Source organism: Plectropomus leopardus, chromosome 13, assembly GCF_026936395.1.
Source record: "Plectropomus leopardus strain MGB_pleo_1.0 chromosome 13, ASM2693639v1, whole genome shotgun sequence".
Classification (NCBI taxonomy): Eukaryota; Metazoa; Chordata; class Actinopteri; order Perciformes; family Serranidae; genus Plectropomus; species Plectropomus leopardus.
The window spans coordinates 22,685,867-22,704,248 of NC_142188.1; the positions used below are offsets into that span (position 1 = coordinate 22,685,867).

The following is an 18,382-nucleotide window of genomic DNA, read 5'->3' on the forward strand; positions in this document are numbered from 1 at the left end:
GTTAAGAGTCTGGCAGGCAGACAGCTGGTCATTCCACGATGCCACAAAGTGCTACTATTGGCAGAGCAGAGGCACATGCTCAGACACTGCACTCGATGATATGCACACACACAACTCAACACACAACTGCACTCAGGATGCCTATTCTGAGATGTACATTCCCCTGCAAGAAATGATACCAGCTGTCTCTAAGCGCATGATTGTTAATTAACATGCAGGTCTGTTCATACACCACAACACACCAGTCACACCAAAACATGTTATTTTAAGAAGCCCCAAGCAACAAGCTTTCAAATGTAATTTCCGTATTTTGATGTGACTGCCTAACATTTTAATTTTACCCAAAGCTTGAAGGAATACTTCAACCCCGTAATGATCATTTGTATGTCAATTAATCACTCACATTACATTCATTTCATGAAGAAAACTCAGGAAGGATTCAGGAAGAATCTAAAAATTGAGTAAATTCTTGATAAATTGAAGTAATTCGGGTCTGTGTTAAAGTACAGCAAAACCATATCAAAACATCTATTTACAAAATCTCACACGACTCACACAGTATTGAGCCTCAAGTGTATGCTCAGCAGTTCCCACGTAGACTGCTTTTTCTGATGGTAATGTTAACTCACTGAACACAGGAGCTGATATCTACCACTGCCTCTATCTGTAGTTTGTTTGTGTTATTGTGTGGCTTTAGTGTATTAAAAGGTTAGTAAGGATTCTCAAAAGTCACACCATGACTCAAACACACTAAACCGATTGAGACAGTGTTAGCCCAGCAGCTCCAGTGTTCAGTGAAGTGAAATTACTGGTTTTGTCAGGGGAGTCTGACCCTGAAGAGAGCATAGATTTAAATTTTAGTTCAGCTCCCCATCAGATAGGGCTGTCTGTTTAGGAATTACTGAGCATACAACTAAATAAATTAGACTTGGATTATACTGCATGAGTTGTAACAGTTTGTAAACTGTTCTTTTGATATCATTTTGCTGTTGTTGAAAAAAAACTTTTCTTCATGAATTCAACGTAAAAAAGTGGTTTTATCTAAATATTTGGGCTTGTTATACATTGGAACTATGCCTATATTTTCTATTAACCCACTAGTATTGTAAATGTAACAATAATACTAGTGGAAGCTACTAGAATTGTATAAGCACCCATGTCATGTACAATAGTAACAATAATGAAAAGTGTATTCTATTCATGGTTGTTTTGCCTACCGAGCAGTGCTGTCTATCTCATCATCCTCCACTGTAAGGAATACTCTTTTGATTTATTTCATGTTATTTAACTTTAACTGTGACTGTCACATTTTACATGCTCCATGACAGCTTTATTATTAATGCCTTAAATGATGGTAATAAATCAAATCCAGATAAACAACCTTACACATGTTCATACTTATGCATTAAAACAAGCACCGCTTCATCATGTGTTTCAAAGGAGTTCAAACCCGTGACACTGAAAAACAATCCCTGAAGTGCACAGCCAGCATCATAATGTGAGAGCACCTTGAATATAATATATAATCTAAAAATAATATAATGCCTTCAACAATTAGAGTAGCTTTGTGCCATTCACTTGTAACTGCTGAGTCACTGCTAAACCATTAGCCAGCAGTACAGGAAAATGCTGTGGGACCATTTTCATCTCCTCACTGAGTGTATAGATCAACCATCATTATTTAATCATCATATACTGTTAGCTCCATCCCTACTCATGTGAGTTCTTATCTATTTTTTAATACATGCAGCAGCCACTATGACAGCATTTATTCATGTCCAGATGACCAGTAAATAACTAAAGAAATAACGTCACTAAGCGTCACTGCGTGTGATCGGTTGGCACAGTCTTGCCATTGGAGGCTTTGTCATTTCCTTGTAAACAAAACCTCTGCCTTAAGAAGACATTACTCACCCACCTCGCCAACCTGCCACTCAAGCCCGCATTTAATTCCCTTGGCACTCCCTACTAAAAGGAGGAGCAGCAACACAGACTTAACAGTTGGCAGCTGGAAAGTTTTACTATGTACAAGCTGTTGGACCAGGTGCTTCTCACAGTGTTGCATTTTAAGTGCACATCCTGTGATGTAGTTATTTGCTTAAAAAAGCTGGAACCTTATCTTATTTATTCACACTTTCTGCAATTGGGGAATTTGAATCTATCCAGCAAAAGTTTGCACAGCACCTATTTTGGTAACACCTCACAATATAGTACACAAAAATCTGATGAATTGCAAATAATTACTAATAGTTAATTAGTTTATAATTACTAGAGAACCGACTGGGAGATACTTTATTAGTTCATGAATCAGTATATTGACCACTTTCTTCACTATAAATTCACAATTTATTTCTTACTACTTAATCATTTTTTTGTTTTTTTGCGCAACCCAAAATAAAGTTGCAGATTCTTACTAAGTATTCCTTCATTTCTTCATGGTTTTCTGACATTTCTTAATTGTTCCCGTGTTAAGCTTTTTTAAAAGATTCATACATTTACTCATTCACACTGAACAATAATAATTATACTACTGCGTTGAGTGAGGTTGTCAGAACACACCAACACCTCAGACGAATTAGCGCAATTAACCTCAGCACAATAGCAGAATGCCAGGCAACAACCAAAACTGAACAGTCTTTCAGCAGACTATTCACCAAAGCATGAAAACAAATGACCACACCTCAGGCAGAGTCTGCTTAGACAGGCAACAACCAAACAGCCATATCAATCACACTCCAGTGTATGTTAGAAACATTCAATCATCCCGTCATCTTTTTGTTCCACTCCATGCTCCCTGCTTTCACTTTTCATCATCCCTGCTGACCACACTCCCGCAGCAGACTCCCCACTATCCCCCGTCATGCTGAGCCTGTGTGGTACCTTGTATCTAGAACCACCAATGGTCCACTGACTTCCATGCGGTGCTGCAGGCCCGCCAGCAGGGGGTTCACCTGCTCACATGTCCTCTCACCTGAGCTCGTCTGAGCTCTGCTAACACAAACCCACACCACACACAAAAACACATACACAAATTCAAAACAAAATAATATCAAATTAGCTTTCACCTTGACAAATTTGTTCCCTTACAGCCATAAATCAAGCAAAATCTAATACATCATTATCCAGTAAGTGCAATAACAATATGACAAATATGACAAAGTATTGATCATAAACTTCCAGTGAAGGCTACTGTATCTAATCACTGTATAATATACTTTATAACTGGGGAAATAACCTTTGTAATATTGACATTAAATATGGGCAAGTTTGATCAAAGTTAAGATTTTTAAATGCCTGTAAAAACTTAAGCTACCCACAGTAACTAAAGCCAGAAAACAGATGCATGAATGGTTTGAAAAAAGTGCAGACTTATGGGAATGGGTCTGTCTGACTGGGCAGATTTCTAACATCACGTCAGTCTCTATAACATTAATATTTCTGTAACCCTTTATTTGGATAGTCAACTTCCAGATAGTTTGTAGAGTATTAGTAACATTTCAACAGCTTATTATTTGAGAGTCAACAATTCAACTGTCTCTAGATGCTTATCTATACATAATATTTGACAATTCACAAATCATGCTCAGAATAATTTAGCAGTGTGAACTTTTCACCGGTTGAGTTAATAGTTCAAGTTCGATTAAATTATTCAGAGAATATGTAAACCGACAGAATAAGGAGAAACAGTTAAACTGATGAATCTCAACTATGCGGTTGAAATACTCTAAACTCTAGTCTGTAGGCAGACTATCCAAATAAAGTTACCATTATTTATATTAAATAGACAGTAAAAGTTATTGTACTATCCCTAATAAAGAGTTTAGCTAGACATGCAACCAAGTCATTGTTTTGCAAGTTACAAAAAAGTTTCAAGTCTTTGCACTAAAGTCCAGAGTCAAGACTGACTAAGTCAAGTATCAACTCCTAGCATACGGTTTAGAGTCCTAAAAAAGTCATACTTTATTTTTCATCAAATGTAATGCATTTTCAACTACAGAATAACATGTTAAATTAAGAAAAAACATGAATTATTTTTACAATTTGTATTTAGTATTTAAGTTTGCTAAAGAAGTTGCTTAGCTGTTAAGCTCACGTTAACTAAGCATTAGCTTGCTAGCTAGGTTATTATTAGCCTTATCTTACCTCTCTGGGCAAATTCAAATGAAAGTTGTTGCGTGTCTGTCCTTATTTTCAACCCGCATGCTTTGGATACTGCAGTTCATGTTCCGTGTAGTTTTTGTGCCCAAATGAAATTATCTTTCGTATCATTTTTTTTCCAGCTGGAGCTCCGTGACTTAACGTTAGTTCTTCATGGTTCTCTCCTGCAACTTGACTACAACTTCAACTTGCTGTAAACTGACTGAAACAAAAGGAAATTAAGTGTCTACTTGCTGGGAATGATGGCGTTAACGTTAACTAATTCTGGAAATGAAGGGAAATGAACTAATTCTTGGCACACTTTTTTAACTCTTTGAAAGCTGGGAAAATTAGCTTGATTTCTTTCAAAAACATGGAAAGAGGGCAATGAGCAACTTGACGAGAAATTAGCCAAAAATTGGCAATAAATTTGCAAAAAAGAGCAAGAAAATTACTTGAAATACCCCCCCCCCCCAAAAAAAAATAAAAAAAATAATAATAATAATAAATATGAATATCAGTAGTTATGTCTGTGTTGTCTGTAATATAATTCTAAATATATAATTATGCTAATTATAAATGGAGCTTTCCTGATATTTTTTTCTAATCATTTGATGATTTTTCTTTCTTTCTCAGTTTCTTTTTTCTTTTTCTAAGTTTTAGGTTACTTTCTTGTAACCTTTTAATATATTTTTTTCTATTCTTTCTTTTTTTTTGCAAGTTTCTACTTGTCCTTTTTTCTGTGGTTTTGAAAGAATTTCACTGTGCAAGAAAGCTGATGTCCATCCAGGTTTTAAAAGGTTAAGTAACACATTTTCAAGAATTTTCAAGTCAAAAGGCTCAAGTGACATCACAATTTATTAGAAAGTTGTTTTTGATTTTGTCAAGTCAAGTCTAAAGTCATCAAATTTGTCACTCGAGTTTGACTCAAGTCCAAGTCATGTGACTCAAGTCCTCACCTCTGGGTTTAGCACACAAAAAATTGGCTTATCTGCTTCAAGACTGTGGTGTGGGTGGTTAGAGGACCATAGCCCCACAACTGTCATCATATTGTAATGCAAAAGTTGCTGTAGTTTGAGAAGTATGTAAGTTCACCTTTCTCCTACTGAGTTCAGCCCACTTTAAATTTGTGAGAAAAGTACGGATAGAAACTAAAATTTACAGATATTTGCTAAACTGCAGTAGAAATTGTTATTCATGTAACCAGTTGCTCATAATAATAAGCTTAAATACAAAATTGCTTTTAAGGGCCTTTAAAAGTAGTTCACTACACTGTGTATATTTGGTGTTTTTGGGGGCCAAATAATAAGAGAATTCAAGAATACCTACTGAAATAGACACGGAACACAAAGTGTAGTTATAGACATGATTCACATTTCCTCAGAAGTTTTAACAGTCACCACCCAAGCAAGAACTTGTATTTCTACTCTAAATCAAGTCATGGTTTTATCTTGACATTATGATACAAACTGGGATACCTGTATAAATGTGTATATATGAATGTGTGACTGCATGCGTGCTTGTATATATGTGTGTGTGTGTGTGTGTGTGTGTGTGTAACCCCTCAACTTACCCCAGCGAGGACTCCCAGATGTTGAGCTCACTGCTGAAGTCTAGACTGGGTAGCAGGTCATGAGGAAACTCCAGTTCGTCCTGCTCTCCAGCTGCAGCTCTGTCTTCCTCCACTCCAGTGATGACTGGGACGTCTGGGAGCACTGGTTGAGACAGCAGACTCTGCTGGCTGGTCGAGGCTTCAGTCAGAAGCGCTCGGTCGTCCTTCTTGGTCAAAGTCTCAGAGTGAGTTTCAGGCTGTGGGACAGTGAAACATAATCGAGGTGAGCGACATGCTGGAGTCTCCTCTGCACTGTACATGATTCAGTGTGTTGTTAAACAAGTGTGAGCACGTTGCAGGCAAACATGGGAACACCTTCAGATTCAATGTACAAGGCCAAACAAATAACTCCACCCCTGTGTTAAGCTATTAGGTAAAGTAATGTTTGTATAGTAATGCAAAGGTCATATTAACTGGTGTTATCTTTGTCTCTCTTCTTGCTTTGATTATACTATTAAATTATTATTACAGTGTTAAAGCCTAGAGTTTATGGCTCAGTGTGTGCCTAATCTCTGCAACTTTGTTTACACTGTACTATTTAGCATCACATAACTGTACCACTGTGAAAGAAAGTAATCAAATTAACTGCAAGTTTCAATGCAGTCTGATGTTTTACATCTAAGAAAAATCTCACAAGGAAGTCTACTATGATAAAACATTTTTACCCAGTGACTAAGAATAATCATTAGAGACAAACCAGTCCTGCTGCACTGTGACAAGTAGAATTACATGAGGTTTAATCATCATCTAAGTATTATTAAAGGAACAGTGTGTGTGCCAGTTGAAACTGATCCCAGTCAGAATTCCTTCAGTGTTCATTTTTCAAGAGGTTTTTACCAGGAAATGAATGATCTTTTCCATGAAAAAGACCTCTGCGGATCATTCTCTTTTTAACATGAAAGCAGTTTCATGTTAAAAATCATTGTTTCTCCAGCACTCTTTGACACGTAGCAGACAGGCAGCTAGCCCAGCACCTGCTTATGTGTGCTCACTGATTTTCTCTGATAACTTGAGGTTTTTTAACAGTAGCCGAACTGTGCGCAGAGGTCTAATCCTCTTCAAAACATACAGATTCGGTGATTCTTTAACTGGTAAAAATACTAAATAAAACAGTTTCACGTTAAGAAATTTTCTCTTGTCACAGCAGGGCTGCCAACTATGGTGGCCAACACAAAAACACAATAACAAGAAAACAAAAAAAATGCGGATGGCCCTATTGTCTGGTTTGTCCATACTGGGCTTCTGTAGAAACATGGAGGTGCAACATGGCAATCCCCACGGATGAGGACCCGCCTCCTATGTAACTATAAATGGTTTATTCTAAGGTAACGAAAAACACACGATTCTTATTTTCAGGTAATTATATACAAAAACATACTTATATTCTATTCCATTTCTGCCAATATATTCACCTAAATCTTCCACTGTACCTCTAGAATGACATTTTCAATGATAATTTAATTATTTCTTTTATCGAAAAAATAAATAAATAAATTAAGAAGTAGAAGAAAAAAGTGCTTCTAAAATTTGACTTTATCTGTCTTGAACTCTCATGTATAGCCAGTCGCTGTTTTTCATCTTTGTCTGTCCCACTGCTTGACAGACAGACTGACAGAATCCAACCAAAGCCACACACCACAGCACTTGGCTGAGGCATCATATTGCAGCAACATAGCACTCACTACACACAATGCTAAACAGCAGACCCACTATGTGGTGGAATTTCTCCCACATGACTGCCTCAGTTTACAGAGAGGAAAGTTTCCATGATTACAAACACTCGGATTTAAACTGAGGTGTACAGGTGCAGGCAAACAAATATGCACTTGCTCAGACACGTACAAACACACAGATATAACAAAAACCTTTAACACTGAGTGTGTTTGCAACATGTTTCTTCCAGGGAGATCCTGTATTTAGTGAGTGGAGAGTTGATTTAACAGTGTGCATATAAAAGGATACACTACTGAAGCTACTGTGATAATGCTGTCCATTGAGGTTCAGCTGAGATTCAGAATTGAATCTGTACATGCATTATTTATGAGCCAGTAGTAGACAGCATGGCTGCACACAAGCAGAGGTGACCGACAAGACGGAAATGACGGTTACATCTTTCTGGAGACAGATATGTAAATTAGTTTGTACCTAAATACATTTTGCAGCATAACATTGTCAAGCCAAATTTGTGTTTCACTGATTGAAAAAAAAATGTATGTTGTACTCCTGCTTCAAGATTTACTTAAGCCACCTCTCATCTCAGAGATAGTGTACTTTCTGGAAGCGGAGACTGGAGACAGGTAAACAACTAAAGCTTTGTGTGTTTTTGGGAGGCTCTGAGTCACTGGCCTCACCTGTGTCACCACTACAAAGAGCCTTCTTTGTAGTGGTGACACATTCAGCACAGGTGGATCACAAACATGAGGGTTGCTCACACAAACACAAGAATAACAAAGTTAAAATCATGACTGTACTCTGCCTTTAAAGCTCATTTTAGAAGAATGTCAGCCAATTATGTAGCCTCTCTCTTCACATCGGCGCATGCGAGGCTGCATCCATATTAGGTTATTTTTAAATGTACTAATTTTGACTACTCCTGCAAACATGAAAGAACAAAAGAGTGAGACTGAACCCAAAAAAAGCGCTGCTGCAGGTAAGAGTGCCACTCTGGATGCCTGTGATCTCCACGCTGCTGTTATTTTCTGCATTAATGTCGCATGGTAGGATTTAAAAATACAGTTCTTCCAAACCTTAACAGTCATGCACACAGATGCAAACACAGTTTTCACATGAGATGCTTGTTTGTTGACCTGTCTTTGGTTTCCTGTTTCCTGCCTGAACTTTTTCACCTCGCCGTCAAGAGCAGAAAATGTCAAAAACAGAACAGCTAAAACAGCACCATATGGCATAGCATGTCCAAGTTTACAGCCATTGCTCATTCACAATATCATTGGCCATTGTATGAAGAAGTGGAAGCTCACTGAGTTGGAAAAGCACAGCCCTTGTTTCAGTTAGTTTGACCCCCGTGCAGAAAGCACTGTCTGTTATTAATTAACCGGCAGGAACAAAACAGAAAGCAAGCTGAGGTTGCCTGGAAACTTGTCCAACAGTCATTAAATGCCCCCTTACTGTTAATTCAATCTGTCAGAGCCCATGTGCTAACTCAACTTTAATGCTTTACACATGACTGCTGTAAACATGGAGGAGACACAGCTTAAGCAGAACCAGACCCTCACTGAAGCCACAACCAGAAACACTGCACAGATTCAACACCTCTACTCTTTCTATCAAGTTTCATCCCACCATCCCTGTGCTGCACTCACCCGGCCGTGTGCTCTCTGTGCTGAAGGTGACTCCACAGTGCAGTGCAGCTCCTCTGCTACCCCTCTACCTTGCTCACAGCCTCTGCAGGGCTGTGTGTTTTGAAGGGGGCAGGGGACGACATAAACATGCTGCAACACATGCTGCTGACGCTCCCTCTCCTCTCTTGCACTGACTCAGCTAACTTCCTCCTCCTCCTCCTCTCCACAATCCTGTCCTCTCCTCTGCTGTGCCGCTCCCCTGTTAAATTTCCATGAGCCTCCTCAGGCTCCTGCAGTGTGTGTGTGTGTGTGTGTGTCAGAAGTCTAGAAACACTACACTACCACGCACTGATACACACAGTGCTTGCTGCTGAGACTGACTGACTTGATGGGGCTGGTCACAAGGAAGTGCAGAGAATTCTCCTCCCCCTCTACTCTTTCCACTCAGCTCTCCTTTTACTCCCTCCTCCTCCTCCTCCTCCTATGTCTCCCTTCCCTCTTTTCTCTATCCTGTCCTTCCCTATCCACCTCTGCTCCTTCCTCCTCCCCCTCTCTCTCTCTTGCTGCTAGCTGGTTGCATTGACTGACAGTGCCTCTGCAGGTGAATGCTGGGAATTAGGCCAAGGGTCGGGCTGCAGTGACCCCCTGAGAGAGGATCAGGTTACACTCCAAGAAGCTTTGGTTACATGCACACATATACACTGAGACACATAGCAACCTCCTGCATTAATAAAGCTCGAACTTTGACCTCAAAGTGTTGCTAAGGTGTGACATCATCATTGTGATCATTTTGGCCTTGACACTCAATTATCAAACTCCCCCATGCCATTTAATAAAGATTTTAACCTTTAGCAAATTGGCTTGATTTCTTTCAAAAACATGGGACGGTGCCAATGAATGACGAAAGACGAAATGACCCAAAAATGATCAAGAAATAAGTCAAAAGTACAAGAAATTACCTGAAAATTAATTTTAAAAAAGAGAGAAAGAACATCGTGAAAGACTGTGGCACTTAACATATACAGGAATGACTGTGCTTCTACAGTCACAGTGATTGCCTGTGTCTGTAATACCTTTATGGATTAAATCTGAGTAAGATGGTCGATGTTTTTATTTGCTATGTGACCCATATTTTATGTATTTTGTATGTGTTCATTTTTTTTAAATAAAAGCCAAGTAAAAAAAAATCAACAAAATCAAAGAAATGCCCTGGAAAATGATTATTTTGTTAACATTAATTTAAATATGTAATAATGCATAATATAAATAGAGTTTTTCTCTGGCTACTTAATTTAATCCCTCGATATTTTTCACTAGCTTTTGAAAAAGTAATTTTCTAAATCTTCTATTTTTTTGTGCAATCTTTGTAACATTTCAGTGAATTTGTTAATTGCTTTTTCCCCATGTCTCTAAAAGAAATTGCACCAGTTTGCTCAGGTTTCAGAGAGTTCAATACTTGTAAAAGGTGTCTGAAAGCAGCACAGGCAAAGTGATGTTGTCTCAAAGGGTTAAACACTGTATGGATCTTGAGTAGGAAGTATAAAAACAGAACAAATACCTATATCACTGCCATTTTTAGTGCCTTTAAAAATTGTATATTATTCTTAAATATTTAAATTGCATGTTATGTCTTTTTTGGTTGTTATTTTTGGTCTGCTTTGTTTGTCTTTCTTTCTCTTGCTGATGTGTTAAAAGAAATCTTTTTAAATTGTATGTCACATTTCTTTGTTCTTTTGCTTTGTTGTATTTCAGGAAGCCTTCTGCAACACTATGGCCAAGGGACTACAGATCAAAAATAGCTTCCTGGCTAATTCTGGCAATTTTATACATTGTGTATTTATTATTTTTGCACTGTCCCTTCTTAAGGTAAACCACATATAATTGCAGTGCATGTGTATAACCAAAAAAAATATGCAACAGGGATAATGTCATAAATGTGGAATATAAGAGGTTTGAAATCTGCTCATTTTCACCTTATGGAACTTTAAAAGTGAGAACTTCAAGGGTTAATCTGGTATTTTCCCACCTGGACCCCATTTTCCCATGTTTTTGTGTCTAAATGACTGATGGGAACAAAAGATCTTTTAAAATGTGGCCCAGTATTGAGCACGAGGGCTGAGGTCAGCGGTGGTAAAACAGGCTGCAGTGTAAACACTCAGGGAACATCCGCACTGTCAATTTACACTCAAACATTAGATTATCATTCTAAGTGTCTGACGACATTATGGAAGTGATCCTTACAGAGATAGACCCTTTACGATCCTTTTTATTTAACCAGACATTACCATCAGCAAACCAACCAGACTCCTTTTAAATAAGCCATGTGAATAAAGAGCTCATTTTAACCAAATTAGAGTTAGTTACTGTTGGAATGATGGAAATCAAGATAGCTCTGTGAATTTAATTTTGCTTCTCTGACTTTGAATGAAGTGTGTTTTATGATGATAAAATAACTGTATATTTAAATGCAGTCTGGTGGAATTGGCAATAGAGATTTTAGGGCTGTTTCTGGATAAATTAAAAAAAAGGATCATACTCTAAAAAAAATCTACCTTCAATACATTCTATAATGGTATAACACACTTAGAATAATAATCTGAACATGTCAACAGCAAAGATAGCTTTTAGAGGACATAAAATGACCATGCGAACGTCCCCGACTGGTTTCATTGCAGCCTGTTTTGTTGCTGCTGTGTGCAGCGCTCTGCTCAATATTCAACCAGTTTCAAATACTGTTGTTCCAATTAGTCACTTAGACACAAAAACATGAGGAAATAGGATCCAAGATGGAAAATACCAAACTTACCCTTTAAATGTAACTGCACTATAACTAAGTGTCAATATCAACAGCAAACAGGGATTATTAAGCACTATATCAAAATCTGGAAGAGTATTTTTAAGATTTCATGTTTACTTTAGAAAAAATGCACTAAAATATCTCACCCACCAGTTTATGAGTCTTTCAGACTTCCGCACATAGACACACACACACATACACACACACAAACATTGTACCTGCTGAGGCGAGTCATTTTGATTTTCCTGAGGTGGAAACAGTACAACATTTTCTGGAGTGCCCTCTTCTGGCTGTGATGGGGAATGACAGAATTCAACAACACATCTTTAAGGAGTGAAAACCTACAGTGCAGCATAAAGCAGAGGTGGTATGCACTAATGCACTGAAAACAAATCACTATAGTTTTCAAGGCAAAAGTAACAACGTTAAGCCTCACTTTGCAATCACATCTAATGAGGTCCAGTGCATGGTTTGTAGAGTCTATAGCTCATGATACAAATGTTTAACGTTAATCCGATTAAGGTAATCCTAAATTCCACGGCTGAAATCCTGTCACATGTGGATACTACTTTTTTCTGTAGCTTTTTATGTAATTAAGAATTTCAGCAAAAAAGTACTCTTAAAGGGGGGTAATCATAGGAAAAACTCTTCATGCACATCAGAGGCACACATAATAGCTTTCCAGCTGTGTTTGAAATAATGGATATTACAAGCTGCAAGAAATCAAGCTTGGAGGTATCAAGGTGAGCAGCAGTAAACGCCAGTTAACAACACAGGAGAACCAGGCATGTTATCTAAATGCTTATTGGACAAGCCACAACAAAGCAATGTACGCAAAGTCTACAGCCCATCCTGTGCAAATACCACATGTTTTACTGAAGCCAGCAGTTAGTAATCATGCCAGCAAGTGTTAGTTTTGTTAGTCCTAGGTATATATAGCAGCACAGGGGCAGCAAGTAGCAGTCCCAGCCACACAATGCCAGCAAGCTCACCCTTACCAACACCTCAGTTGTGCTGCTCTCGTTCCCCATGGCTCATCCAGTTGGGGGGCCACAACCGCCCAAACCTGCAGCCTCTCACATCAGCTGGCTGAAAGACAGAAGGACCATCAGCAGACGGCTATTCCCACTGAGACACACAAAGTGATCAGGGGGTCTGTGGTCCCTCAGGAGTCAGACTCATGCTGCACAGGATTAAAGGTCTCTGGTATGAGGTAGCAGGGAGGGAGAATGGTTAAGTGTGCGTTGTTTTGGAGATTAGGGACCTGTGATGCAAGACCTCCCTCTCAGACCAAAGTGCAGGCTTTACCTCAGCTGGTGTGGGCTTAAGAGCAGGAGCAGCATCCTCACAGCATCTTGTAATTATAGAAGTTGATTCTAGAGATGACTTTAACCCTTTGAACCCTCAGCAAATTGGTTTGATTTCTTTCAAAAACACAAGGAGAAGGTAATGAGTAATTTAACAACATATGGCCCCAGAAATAGCAAGAAATTATTAAGAAGACATACGAAAATTACCAGAAAATAAGCACAAAAAAGTAAAAAAAAAAAAAAAAAAAAAAAATTATCCAGAAAAAAAAAGCAGAAAATTAAAAAATACATGGTTTTTTTTCTGTGACATGATATTAAATATAGAATTAGGATGATTTTGAATCAAGTTTTCTCAACATTTTCCCTAGTTTTTGACAATTTTCTGATCACCCTACCCCCCACCCCCACTTTTAAAAACTACTTGTCAGGTCATTTTCTTTGTCATCTTTTATTTCTTCTTTTTTTTTTTTTTTGCAATTTGTGGCACATTTCTTGCCAAGTCGGTCAGGAAAAAAAATCAAACCAATGTGCTGAGGTTTCAAAGGGTTAAATAGCTTGTGAGAGGTGTCCTCAGCACAAGACAACTGATGTCGAACTAGGTTTTAAAGGGCTAACTATAACCAGCTGGCCCCCTCTGCTTGGAATTACCTCAAACAAATAGCCTCCTAAAATGAGAATATCTTCAGATGCGATCTGTGACTTGGTGCTCATGATGTGACTGTAGCGCACTGACACAGTGACGGAGGCTCAGAAAAGTAATCCATGTGGTAAATAACAGATTGTGGTGTCTCTTGGTTTCCAGCAGTGTTCAGTCTGTTAATGCACAGGAGGAAGAGCTGAGGCTATTAAAATCATCCAAGAGCATCTCTTATCCAATTTGTCATCAACACATAAACAGTATATTCTAGAAAAGAAATGTTAAGATATTTTAATTATTTCACAAAAAGGCCAAAAGCCTTTAACCTTGGTATGATTTTATATCAAATCACGAAAGAACAGCTTTGATAACCTCAACATATATTCTCTGCCTTTCTCATTTTTCAGTTGTATGACTTGCAGCTGAGCAGTAAACACTCGTGCAAACAGAAATGTTGTTTGTGCATTCCTCGTATGACTGCAGGGACTGTACGTGTATAGTCAGAAAGCACTGACCTGGATATGCAAGACTTTATAAATAGAGATCTGCCCTGTCCACTGCTGTTAGACTTTATTCCAGCCTCGTGCACAATTTGTCATGATCACTTCATTTTAAAACCAATGTGAATTCCAGTTCTGAGTATGCAAATGATTAATTTTTGTCCTATACATTCCCTGTGGTTATCTCATTGTGAAATGTAATATCTGGATTTCCCCTTTACATCTGAGTTCTTTATTCTGCAGTGTGACAACTCGTCTTCCATCTTGCCTGCTTGCTATTTGTGTGAATGGGGTGTAATTTCAGCCCTCGAGCTGTGTGGACGCGTGTGCACTTTAACCGATAGCTGTGTCTCAGGGCTTTTTGGCAGCGCAGAGTGCACTGGGGCAAATCATATGATTAGACTGTTGCCAGGTCTCTTTGCACCTCATCTTTGGCCTGTCAATCTCTCAACATGAGCCATTATTTAAGCTCTTGGGTTTGGATGAGCTCCCTGTGTCTGTGCTTGGACACCTACAGTATGGGGTTACTGTTTCCTGCCCCATATCTGACCCTTACACAGGTACAAGAAAACCCAGCAGGAACACGACCTCCAAACTGAACACAATGCTGTATTTCTAAAGTACTATTTAACCCTTTGAAACCTGGGCAAAATGGCTTGAATTCTTTCATGGGAAGAAGGCAATGAGCAACTGAAGAAAAGTGACCCAGAAGTTAGCAAGAAATTACTAAAAAGTCCAAGAAAATAACCTGAAAATTAGCACAAAAAACAACAACAAACAAACAAATAAAATGCACACAAATAAACAAACAAAAAACTGGAAAGTTTTTGTTTTGTTTTTTTTTTTTAAAAAGGAAGTGATCTGGAAAAAAAACTGCTTAAAAATTAAAATAATTCTGTGAAATTAATAATAACAATAACAATAATAATAATAGTAATAATAATATAGTTAGTTAATATAATCTGTAACTTACTAAAAAAAATGTCTTAATCTACTAAATTCTTGCAATGTGAAGGACAGCTCTTGCTTAGTTCTTACTGCCTTTTTTTCCCATGTTTGAAATAATTCAACCTCTTTGCTCAGGGTTCAAAGGTTTAATTACTCATAAAAGGCATCTGAAAAAAAAGTGATGTTGATGCAGCCTTCAAAGGGTTAACATAATTCAGTATTGTATTTCTCAGATAATACTCATGATACTGGATAATTCAGAAAGGTTAGGGAAGCAGGTGAACACACTGCAAACAATGTTTATCCACCTGGCAAAGACAGCGACACTCAAATCCTCATACTAGATTTAAATGAGATGATAGGTAAAGCCAAACAAAGTCACACAAATGTCAATACAAACTTGCACAATCATCACCCTTCAGCCTGTGTCCCTCCCATTTTCACATATTGACATAAGACTACTATATACCAATCAAATCATCTAAAATATGTACCACTGCTGCAACTCATGAACTACTCACCACTGCAAACACGAGACTTTCCCACTCAACAGTGTCAAGCTTTTAACCAAAATCCAGTCTGTGTTTACTGTCGGACTCAAGGCCAATGTTTGTTTCTGTCCTCTTCTCTGAGGAGCCCTGGTCCCTCTGTTGCTATTTTTGTATTGCACGCTGAGTGGGAGGAGAGGACAGAGGGTGGACACACAGGACAGGGACAGGAGAGGGGACAGGGCTGAACTGGAGCTGGGGAAGCCATGTCTGATCTGGGTGGTGGAGGGAGGGGAGGGCAGACTGGCAGTCAGCTGGAGGGGACACTAGTCCTACGGCAACACTGTAAACAAACAGGCACATGGACAGGAGGATGAGGTGTCAGACTTCCTGACTGATGCTTTTAATTCATCCCACCTGTAGCTTTCATTTATCTCCATTTCTTCTGCATGTATTCATCCTCTTAAGATAAATGTGGTAAAGCTCTTTCTGTGTCTCCCTTCTGTCATTTGGCACTGATTGACATGTTCAAACACAACCACAAACCTGCTGAAGCAAAAACCACTAATGGCAAGAATAACAAAGCAACCATGTGAGCAGGAGCCACATTTTCAGAGGGTTTGAGATGTATTTTGGGTCCTGTTTTATCTGCCATCATCACAGGCCATCATCAGCTGAGTGCCCAGCCTGTGGGTACAGCAGGCTTATTATCATCCCTATAAATAACACTGATTTGATCAGCTCTGGTTCTCAAAGCGTACTTTAAACACTCTTGTTGCCTTGCAGGTTTGACCAATCTCAACTGGCAAACATGAATCTAAAACACACACACATACTCCATTTTCTCGTCAACCTGCCTCCCTACAATCAGCACCATCCTCTCACTTTTATACTCCTCCCTTTCTCAACATCTCCACAGCTCCTTTTCCATGCCGTCGCCCCTCCTCCAACCATAGAGTGCACCTTCTCTCTAGTGTAAAGACTCAGCTGTTGAACAGTAAAACCTATTCTGATGCCTCTTCCACGCTCTCTCTGCTCAGTCTGACAGGCATTGATGCTACACTGCAGGCAGCCTCAGCTCAGCGTCCTCCCTCTCCTCCTCTGTTTACCTGTCTGTGTGAGATTCCGATGCAGCTCCCCATCTTGTATTCCATGTCCTCCTCTGGTGAAGTGACTCTGGCACTACACGGCTTGCAGAGCACCTTCCTGCAGAACTGCATCGTTATCAGTCAGAGTGAGCATCGCCAGGGCAGGCAGATCTCTGCTGGAGCTACAGAGTGAGCGTGTGCACGCCTCTGTGTCTGTGTGAGTGTGTGCCTCAGTGACTAATAAATGCTCTGCACCGCATTGCCCGTGGTGCGCCTGTGACATATATTCTCAAGCCATTGTTATATAAAAAATAAAAAAAATCCACATTACATAAGGAATCCAAGCTAATCAAATGAGTGTGAAAAAAGGGAGCTTCTCTCTCCAGCTTCACATGCAGCTCAGCATCACATCACTGCACGGGTGTGACTGAAGCTTTGGAGGGAAAAAAAAATGCTCAGAGAGGAAGAGATGGGAGGCAGCACAAAGGGTGCCTGTCTCTTTAAAAGATACAGGAGATGGCAACATCGTCAGGATGCGAGCGCACAGTGATATCAGTGTGTGCATCCAACTGAATCAGATCAAAATCACTCAGTCAATATAGAGCAGGAGGAAAAACATACAGCAAAAAAAAAAAAAAGCAGAAGAATAACTTTGTGAATTGCTTGATAGAAAACATTATTTGTTTCCCGTATATTTGTACAATTACAGTAGAAACGAGGTGACCGAATGACCAAAGAATTAGCAAAATTAGTTAAAGAATATTACCCACAAATTAGTTAAAAACATAATTCTGTAACATAAATCTAAATATATAATTATATCTATTATTATTATATTATATTATTTTTCCCCTAGCTTTTTTCCAGACATTTTCCCTAGTTTTAAAAAATATTTAAATCTACCAATTTTTTTGCAATTCGTGGAATTTTTTTTTTTTTTTTTGCAAGTGGAACGATGAACACAAGGATAACCTTTCTGTGCTGTACATTTTGTATGTACTCTAGTACCTTTTGTTGGTACTTTTGTCTCATTTTGTTTTTCTCTTTAATTCTTCTTTGTTTTTCCTGTTTGTCTATGAATTGATGCTGTTGGACTTCCATGTCAAAGCCCAGCGCAGGGACTACAGCATGCAGTAGTTCAGGTCTGGTTGAGGCGTGTACACTAAAGAATAAATCAACCCCCAACCGCATTATCTTTGTGTGATAGTCTGACTTCAAGAAATTCGACTTAGTATGATTTCAGTCTAACACGTTAACATGTATTTTGAAAGTCTAGTTTTAACTGGATGAACACAATAATTCAACTTTTGCTACCATCAGGTAAATTTACTGTGTTAGCTCAATCTGCACTGTTGCCATTTTTGCAATGTTCATGCTGTTAGCACCGTTAGCTGCTAGCCCCCAGCTCGGCCTCCTCCATGTTGAGAGCCGTGTGCAGACAATCACAGCTCAGACTCTAACTCATAGATGAGCTCTGAATGATGCATACAGTTCCTTTAACTCATGACATTCACAACCAGGATGTAACAACCTACATTATGCAACCAATAATATGACAGCTCCCAC

At 38.8% G+C, this 18,382-nt stretch overlaps 1 protein-coding gene across 6 annotated transcripts in view; it reads right to left on the reverse strand.

Annotated features, from left to right (window-relative positions):
- tacc2 (transforming, acidic coiled-coil containing protein 2) overlaps positions 1 to 17,257 on the reverse strand; it is a 66,807-nt gene extending 49,550 nt beyond the window's left edge. For 2 of the 6 annotated variants that reach the window (XM_088086661.1, XM_088086658.1), the window contains exons 1-3: positions 16,838 to 17,257; positions 5,711 to 5,946; positions 2,881 to 2,988 (exon numbers count right to left, since the gene is read on the reverse strand). In XM_088086661.1, the coding sequence (XP_087942787.1) occupies positions 2,881 to 2,988; positions 5,711 to 5,946; positions 16,838 to 16,948 (455 nt within the window). In that variant the 5' untranslated portion in view covers positions 16,949 to 17,257. Of the gene's footprint in view, positions 1 to 2,880; positions 2,989 to 5,710; positions 5,947 to 12,063; positions 12,136 to 12,843; positions 12,935 to 15,761; positions 16,006 to 16,837 lie in introns of those variants that run through there. The other 4 variants (XM_088086660.1, XM_088086659.1, XM_088086657.1 and 1 more) reach the window with 3 other exon arrangements.
- Between the last annotated feature and the right edge of the window lie 1,125 nt (positions 17,258 to 18,382).